At 39.0% G+C, this 9,777-nt stretch overlaps 1 protein-coding gene across 1 annotated transcript; it reads left to right on the top strand.

The window, feature by feature from the left end:
- The first annotated feature begins 884 nt into the window (after positions 1–884).
- LOC125836951 (uncharacterized) lies at positions 885–1,262 on the top strand. Its single transcript, XM_049516094.1, has one exon. It carries the CDS (start codon positions 885–887, stop codon positions 1,260–1,262), a length of 378 nt encoding a protein of 125 aa, XP_049372051.1.
- Positions 1,263–9,777: the final 8,515 nt, after the last annotated feature.

Below are 9,777 nucleotides of genomic sequence, written 5' to 3'. Positions count from 1 at the left end.
CTGAGGTGTTTGACACACTCAGGTATCATGAGTTCGAGCAGTTCACTAGACCATGAGGTTCTTACATCCCTTCCTAGGTTCAGGAATTCAACCTAGCTTATGGGGAGTCAGTCCTGAAAAATAAGAAAAAGGCTAGTGAATTCCGACCGGTGAAGTCGGTTATGGTCAGAGGCAAGGAAGTGGAGTGTCACAGCAAGCATATTAATGTTGTATTAGGTCGACCACTACACTCGGTACTGCTCTACCAGGGTTTGCTTACTGCTCAGTCCCTAGATAACATGAAGAGTTGGCTAGCTCTGATGATCTCTAACTCCACCCCGAGGTGGATGGATACAAGATTTCATATTGAGAAGAGGGACATGAAAATTGCCTCCCGGTACTGTTTTGGTTTTATCAGCAATACTATCATGCCATCCCAGAACGAGTCCATTCTGCGATATCCTAAGGCTGCTTTCCTTGGGTATATTATGGCCAGGAGGCGGATCGACTTGGGGCTACTGGTTTCATAGGAGATGGCCATTAGAGCCAACTAGACACAGATGTCTTTGCCCTTTCCTGTTCTGGTCATCGAATTATGTCAGCATGTTGGAGTACCTCGAGATCCCGCCAGTGATATAGAGGTCACTCCGTCTTCCTCCACTGATATCCAACGTATAATGGCCGAACTTACACAAGAGAAGGATGACAGGAAATGAGCAGCCCCAACAGATAATTCTCCATAGGTTAATATTGACTTATTATCAGCAGAAACACATTCGGCCACCCCGGCCTCTGAACCCTCAGGTATACCTTCTCCTTCTTCTTCTTCTTCTTCTTCCTCATAGGCTCCACGTGCTTTCTCATCCTCCCAGCCCGCTAGAATCACTTAGGCCATGATCCTGAAGATGTGGCAGTTGGCCTATTCAGCTGATGTGAGAGCCCCTAGACTGGAAAGGTCTGTTCCAAATATGATTGACAAGGCCATACTAGCAGCACTTACTTCCATTCAGACTTCTTTTGATGCCTTGACAGTGAGAGTTATGGCTTGTCAAAACAGACAGCGGGAAACCTCTGAGGTGACGGACCTAAAAGCCGAAATTGCAAGTTTGCGGAAGGACGTAGATTACCTTAAGTCTACCGACTTCACTTCACTCTTAGAGAGAGCAGATTATAAGGATGTTCCTGAGACCATCAGAGATGTGCAAAGGGATGGTGCAGCAAAGGCAGAGTCGGATGCAGAAACCGACGAGGAGTCGATAGCAGCACAGGTTGAGAAGATATGAGTGAGCCAAAATGCGAGCATATTCAGAGATCTGCCAGATCTAGTAGAGACAGTTACATCCACAGCAGCCCCTAGTGGATCTGGCACTGCCTTCCCATCTGAGACTACTCCGGACACTGATGTCCCAACAGATAGAGAGACTGCATAGCCAAGACCTTTCTCTACCCTCTTCTCTACCTTGCTTACATCTACTTTTGGATTCTGTATTATTTGCATTTGAGGACAAACATTTTTATTGGTGGTGAGGTGAGGCTCACCTTTTGTGTGTTAGTTGATACTTGTATTTTGGTGTACAGTTGGGTTGTCTGTTTATAATTGTGTTAAATACTGCTTTTCCTGTGGATGTTTGAGCTTGTGGCTCCATTTACTTTTAATTGCAAAATGATTTTGACCCTTCCGAAAAATTTTAAGCACAATTATGCCACCCCTCGTGAGTTGAATGCGGTTGTTCTTTTGCAAAAATTTAAGTCTCGATTTTGATCAAGATCGATGACTTGAATAGTGCTCTCAATTGAATGTACATGAATGTATGGCAACGATGAGGTCAAATGAAGTTGCATAGACAATATGTGAACTCTTTGCATCTCATTGTGACTAGTCACTTATCGAATTGATTCTCTTGTTATGACCGTTGTACACTAGTGAAAGTGTGTAGTCTTGCTTAAGTGTCGATGCCTTCTGTGATTAGCTTGCTTTGAACCATGCATGAATAAACCTAGAATTTGTCATGTTAGTTTGATTAATTTAGAAAGGTGTCCTCTTGATATGATCTTAGGCAGCTTTAAAGAGTGTGAGCCAAATTTGACATATACCTCTTTTGTGGCCTACCCGTGAGTGTGTGAAACTCTTTTGAACACCCTTTGAGCCTTACCTTTATTTGGAAGAACCTTGATGAAACCTAGACCTCACTTGACCCACTACCTATAACCCTCTTAATTTGTGGTTTAGTGAATAGCCAACTTCGGCCAAAAGCCTAAGTTGGGTGTGTGGTGAAAAGGAAAAGGAGAAGTCAAAAAGTGCAAGAAAAGTCCCCCTTAACCTATGGTGTTGCAGAACAGTGGAAACCCCTTCAATTCAAAAAAAAATGTGGAAGAAGGTACGAAGGAAATCGAGTTTCCAAGAAATCCATGAAGATGAATAAACAGGTGACTTCGAAGCATTAGAAAAAGAATTGATAAAGGAGGAGAAAGGAATGCCTTGAGAACACCACATCCCACGAGGAAGGAGTCATTGAGCCTAAATGACCATACCTTTGCACTCATCCCCATTACAAGCCTTAGAAAGATCTTTTTGATCTTGAGTAAGCCGAATCAAAAGTCGATTGGAAAATAACGGCAAACTTATGGGTGAAAACATGCATTGTGTTCCTCTTTTTTAGTGTGAGCATTGTATCTGATTCCTGATCTTGAATTCATTAACCTCTATGTGTGAATATGGAATCATTCTTCATATGAGGGCATTTTTGTCGAGCTTGAACTCGCACAAGTAGCAAGTATTGCGAGCATGAGAATCTCTGGTAATGGTGTGTCACAACTTGAATCTTTGAGTGCACAGTTTATCTTTTCATAAGTAATTTGAATCTTGTTGTGTATGTTCATGATTGAGTCTTGTGCAGCACTGTTTGATACACCCTTTTTGAACGGCTGAACTTGAGTTTGCTTGAGGACAAGCAAAAGTCTGAGTTTGGGGTGTTGATGAGTCCACAAATTGGACTCATTTAGGGCTTTATTTTGATAAGAATAGTGTCCTCGAATGCTTATTTTGTCTAAATATCTGATGAAAACTCTTAAGTTTCAGGTATTTGAAGTTTTAGTGAAAGCATGGACACTTAGGCGCAAAAAGGAACAAAAAGGCTGAAAAGAACAACTGAAGCTCGAGCATCGCCAAGCACACTTGGTGATTCGCCGAAGGGATTTACTCTGCCCTTTGTTCTAGTATGCGAAGCCCTGAAGGAGAAGGATAAAAAAGGCGATGAAAAGAGCAATCAGTGCTTCGCCGAATAGTTCCATGAAGCAGTACTATACCACCCAATGGTCCAGAACGTGAAGGTGTTGAAGGGAAGCACGAAACGGCGATGAGACAGACGAAAGGAGAATCGCCGAAGTCATTAGGCGACATCGACTAACTTCACCGAAAGATCCGCCAGCACTATTTTCTGAAGTCTATAAATACTGAAAATTTTATTATTTTTAAGTGGTGGAACTTCTATTTTTAATTTCCATAATAGAATAGTACATTTTAGATATTTTCTCTCAAGTTTGGAGAGGGTTTTTGGGAACTTGAAGAAAGGAGTTCATCTTCCCCAAGTTGGAAGTGGGTCTTCTCTATTCTTCTTCCTTTGCTTAAATTAAGGTTTAATTTCTTATACCCATTTGATTTTACTATCATTTTGGGTGTATTTTGTTCTTTCTTGATGTGTGGCTAAAAACCCCCATTCTTGGGGTGTGATTTAGCAAATATGTGATGATATTATTGTTTGGTCTTGTTTGCTGATAGGTTAAATGTAGTTTAATGGTGATTTCACCTAGTGGTTGTGGTTTAATCTAAAGGGTTTGTAGTTGCAAATACAAAGTCACTCATGTGTTTTCGACTTGCCTGAGAGGGAGGTCACGAAACCAAGACCACTAGACTGATGGCCTAAGAAGTAGGTCGACATGAGGTTCAGCCTGAGAGGGTGAGCCCTAGTCCCATATCCTAACACTCAGCTCGAGAGAGTGAGTGGGGTAAGGCGTAGGCTGGTCTTCATGCAGCAAATGGGTGTCCGAGAGGAACGCATTTGAAACGGGGTAAGTTGCCCGAGAGGGAACTTATTTCCATTTAAAGCTTAGCCTAGTCACTATTATCTTACAAATTTCTTGTCAAAAGCATGTACCCAACTATTTATCTCAACTTGTATTGCAGTCACACCCCAAGAATATTTCCCCATACTTGATTTTCTTATTAATTTTTGTTGCTTTTACTACTTGTAACAAAACCCCAAATTTGATATTTGACACTTTCGTGTCACCCCCTTTATTTCCTATGTTTTTGTTCGTTAACCTCTTTAGTTACGACTAGTTAGAGCTAAATTTTATTTTTCTATCAATTCTCAAAACCACTCCCTTGGGACACGACCCCAACTTTTAGTTGGGTTACTATACTATTGACGATCATAGACACTCATACCGTAGGTTAGTGTCATTGGTCACGATAAGCATCAATTCACCTCTATGCCTAGCTTATAAAGGCCAATTGATATTTGCCTCTTGCCTTACTTACTTTTAGATCGCGAGTACTCGCCTCCACATCATTTTAAAGGATCGTGGGTACTCACCTCCACATCATTCATCATAGTATGAACGTGGGAACTCACCACTTGTTCAATTCTAAGAGGTATGAGAATCACCTCATATCCTTGCATATGGAGGTCAAGGGTAATCGCCTCTAGCCTCCTCATTCATTAAGCATTTAAGTCTAGATTAATTTTAGGTGATCAATCCTTTCAACCTAGAATCCTTCATATGAGTAGACCTTCCACAATCATTCAATTATGTATATCAATTTATTATAGGAAGTATCACTTCCATACTACAACATCAACAATCAACAATTCATAGTCTAGGCTTTTACTTTCAAATAACTATATCTCATGATCATCATCTATGCTTTACTCTCAAGCAATTAACATTATATTCATCATATATGCTTCAATATCAAGTAATTTTAATCATAGTTCATCAATCCAATAAGGAGATATCTAACCCATAGAGTTTCCCTCTCACGGCATCAAACCCAACTATATCAATTCAGCCTTTAATCATAGGATAGGCATGGGTATATGTAATTCAATCCTAAATACATGCTTTTCTATAAATTCAATCATAAACAATAACAATACACTCAATCGGATAAACATTTATCATAACACACAACATTGAAAATAACCCTAACTAAAATTGGGGATATTCTTCTTCAAATTGTGGAATTCTAGGAAAATCCATGGGAGGAAGGATCCCATGGATGAAAATCCATCATAACTTAGTCAAAATACCCTCAAAAGCTTGAAGATTGGGGGACTTCATCTTGATCTAGCTCAAATTTCTTCCTTCCTCTTCAAACTTCTAGAGAGATAATGTTTTTCAGAAGAGTTTTGGGTTTTCTTTTAGGTTTTGACAGAATGACATGAATGGGGGATTTTGGGGGTTAAAAATACTTATATAGGTGGTTTAGACATAGGCAAAACGACAGCACTTCAATATTATTAAAACTGGAAAAGACCCTTAAGCCCTCAACTTAACCGTCCCAAAAGTCCCACCTATGAAACCCCCAACGACGGACCGTGGATAGACCTACGATCCTTCCTGGTCGGGTGTGGTCTTGACTGAGAATTTGGTCCATCGACGGACCCCTAGCCATGAGTCCTGGACCCATCCTAAGGGCATGGGTCTTGGTTGTGGTTCACTGTCCTAGACAGAGTCCTTGGTGCCCTATCCACGAGTCTCACTTATGGGGCGTGGTTGTATCTCATGGGTGACACTTAGAAATTTTGACAATTTATTAAGCTTTGCTCTTTAGGCTACATGGTGGTACATGCTTAGGGTTTATGGTGTAGTGTTTCTTGGGCTTTAGGGTGTAACGTTTTTTAGGATTTCGGGTCTTGGATTTATTAGGGTTTAGGATGTATGGCTTTTTAAAGTTTTAGGGTGTAGGGCTTTTTTTATGGTTTAGAGTGTAGGATTTCTTAGGATTTTGGGTTTTGGGTGTGGAATTTTTTTAGGTTTTCATAGGATTAAAAATGTAGGATTTTTTAGGGTTTAGGGGGTAATATTTGTTAGGGTTTCTTAGGGTTTAGGTTTAAGGGTTTTTAGGGTTTAGAGTTTCTTAGGGTTTAGGGTACATGTCTTTTTTTAGGATTATTAGGTTTAGGGTTTTTAGGCTTAGGATTTTTCTTAACAGTTTTTATGTTTTTATTTTATTTTTAGTGTTTATGGCTTAGGATTTTTGGTTTGTTAGGGTTTTTTAAGGTTTAGGTTTCTTAGGGTTTAGGGTTTAGGTTTTAGGTTTAGTATTTTTTATGATCATTTAGGGCTTTCGGTTTAGGGCTTGGAGTTTTTTAAGAGTTTTTAGAGGTTTAGGTTTCGAAGGGTTTTTAGGGTTTGTAAGGATTCTGGGTTTTTAAGGGTTTAGGGATTCTTAGGGTTTAGGGCTTAGGGTTTTTTAAGATTTAGGGTTTAGGGTTTCCTAGGCTTTCATGGGGTAAAGAATTTTTAGGGTTTAGGGTTTATTGTTTAAGCTTTTTTGGGGTCTTTTAGTTTTAGGATTTGTTAAAATTTCTTTTTAGGGTTTTAAGGGTTTTTATGGTCTTTTAGATTTAGAGTTTTTAACAATTTGAGAAATTAATATAAGATGAAAACTAGGGTATGTGTGTTCCCCACAAACTTTTAACGCAGTAATCCGAATAATAGTAATCATTTGCAAGCATTTGATATGCAAAGTTGGTAAATTATGTATCATTAAGTGATTGACCCTCCAAGAAGGGAATTTTACCGCGCAACTTGGTCCATCTACGAGTGTATGCTCTACTAACCCTTAGCTTTACCCCAGATTAGTCATCCTATCAATGTAGTTTAGTTTTCACCCTCACTCCAATTGACATCAGACTATTAGATAGCATCCACTAAATCTTTGTTGTTTAATACTTTTCTCATTCATTACCTCCTTGGTCCGGCAAGTAGAAAAGAGGCGAGTTCTAACGTGCGCACCCGTTAAAAAGAATTCTAAATGATAGGATTAACAACACATGCATAAACAGTATTAAAGAATTATTTAATTATTATTCATACTTTGTTAATTGCTCATGGTTCCCACAAACCTAGTTGTGGATTTAGCTACTCATGCTTGATAGTTCACAATTCATAATTAGGGGTGTACTAGGACTACCACTTCTCTATTGTCTTGTAACGTCATGGTTTGAGCCAATACTTGGAATGCCGACTTAAACTGCATATTTTTTACATTCTCATTCAATAGGTCAATCGGAGCTTGACGAGGAACTTAGGGACGAACCTGATGAGGAACCTCTTGATAAACATTGTCTCCTTCCATCCTTCTAGCATTAGCTCTTCTAGTAGTTATATCCTGAAAACTATAGGGCACAAAATAGGAGAAAGACTTATAGAGTTAAACACCATGGCACGACTTAGCAATGGAGTCTCCTAAACATCTAATAGTCTCTTATTCATAAATGTGGCACGCTTCACTCTCATGAACAAGACTCTACTAGACGTGGTTTGAGACATCCTAGAACTATTCTAATCCTTGTGCTTTGATATCAAGTTTGTCATGACCCAGGGGTACCCCTAGATATAACAAGGCGTATAAGACCCAAAAAGGCCTCATACATGCCACTAAGCATATCATAACATAAAGTAATAGAAATGAGCGAGAATTTAAAACATTTCAATACAACCAAATTGTTTTACAAAATGAGCGGAAGACTAACATAATTCTCTCAAACTATCTAACATAAAAAAATAGAAATCTTTGGACGCATCCAATAAAATAGTCCAAGTCATAAAAGAAAAGCACAAAAGAAAGTGGTGATGACATCCTCGAACACAATAAGGACTTTCCAAAACATTACTTCTTTGATCAACAACAAAGCTAGCCAGGAGTGTGTGAATCAATATTGCCGGAACCTACATTTGATAATAATGTAGGCAAGAGTATGCGTTAGTACAATCAAGTACTAAATATGAAGGCTAGCATATACAACGCAATCATAAGCATTAGTCAACATAAGGAATAAGGCATAAACATAATCAAGTCATAATAAGCATCATAATTAAAGAGTAATACATCCTTAAGTAACCTCACTTATCCTTAGCCCAAGACATAGGTCATCCGCCTCTACTCAAGCTTACATCATGAAAGGCATATCTAACAACACTCCAAGAAAATCAACTTCATAACATAATCATATTAGTCATACTTACTTTTAAAGACATGTGGATTTGCCTCTATGCGTAGCTTATGAAGGCCAATGGATATTCGCCTCTTGCCTTACTTACTTTAAGAACGCGGGTACTCGCCTCCACAATCTCGTCATATGACACAGGTACTCGCCTCCACATCATTTTATAAGGAGCATGGGTACTCGCCTCCACATCATTTCACCATAGTAAGAACGTGGGCACTCACCTGTTGTTCAACTCTAAGGAATATGAGAATCACCTCATATCCTTGCAAATGGTGGTCAAGGGTAATTACCTCTAGCCTCCTCATTCATTAAGCATTTTAGTCTAGATTCATTTTAAGTGAGAAATCTTTTCAACCCAGAATCCTTCATGTGAGTAGACCTTCACAATCAATCAATCATGCTTATCAATTTATTATAGGAAGTATCACTTCCATACTACAACATCAACAATCAACAATTCAAAGTCTAGGCTTTTACTGTAAAAGCACTATATCTCATGATCATCATCTATGCTTTACTCTCAAGAAATTAACATTATATTCATCATATAGTCTTCCATCTCAAGCAATTTTAATCATAATCCATCAATCCTATAAGGAGATATCTAACCCATAAAATTTTCCTCTCATGGAATCAAACCCAACTATATCAATTCAACCCTAAAATCATAGGATAGGCATAAGTACATGTAATTTCATCCTAAATACATGTAATTCTATCAATTCAATAATAAACAAGCACAATACACTCAATTGGATCTACATTTATCATAACCCACAAAATTGAAGGAAACCCTAACTAAAATTTGGGGAAATTCTTCTTCAAATTGTGGAATTCTAGTGGAATCCATGGGAGGAAGGATCCCATGGATGTAAAGCCATCTTAACCTAGTCACAATACCCTCAAAATCTTGAAGATCGGGAGTCTTTACTTTGACTTAGCTCCAATTTCTTCCTTCTTATTCTAACTTCTAGAGAGAGATTTTTTTTGGGAGGAGTTTTGAGTTTTCTTTTGGACTTTGAGAGAATGACTTGAATGGGGGATTTTGGATGTTAAAAATACTTATATAGGTGTTTTAGACTAAGGCAAAACCACACCACTTCAATTTAATTAAAATTGGAAAAGACCCTTAAGCCCTCAACTTAACCATCCCAATAGGCCCACCCACGGAACCCCGAAGACGGACTGTGGATGGACCTACGGTTAATCCTAGTCGGCCTTGGTCTTGACAAAGAATTTGGTCTATCGACAGACCCCTAGCCACAAGCCATGGAGCCATCCACGGGGCGTGGGTCTTGGCCGTGGTTCACTTTTCTAGATAGTGTGCCCTATCCACGAGGATCGTGTGTGGGTAAAACCACGGGGCATGGTTGGCCCTCGTGGGTGACACTTGGAACTTTTGACAATTTGCAAAGCTTTCCTCTTTAGGCTGCGAGGTGTTACATTCTTAGGGTTTATGGTGTAGTGTTTCTTAGGCTTTAGGGTGTAACATTTTATAGGGTTTAGGGTGTTGGATTTATTAGAGTTTAGGATTTAGGGATTTTTTAAGGTTTAGGGT

The sequence above is a fragment of the Solanum verrucosum genome, unplaced genomic scaffold, assembly GCF_900185275.1.
Source record: "Solanum verrucosum unplaced genomic scaffold, falcon-dt-bn FXZP01000179.1, whole genome shotgun sequence".
In the NCBI taxonomy this organism is placed as follows: Eukaryota; Viridiplantae; Streptophyta; class Magnoliopsida; order Solanales; family Solanaceae; genus Solanum; species Solanum verrucosum.
Note: the sequence above shows the minus strand (reverse complement) of the source record. Positions and strands in the feature narration are given on the sequence as shown.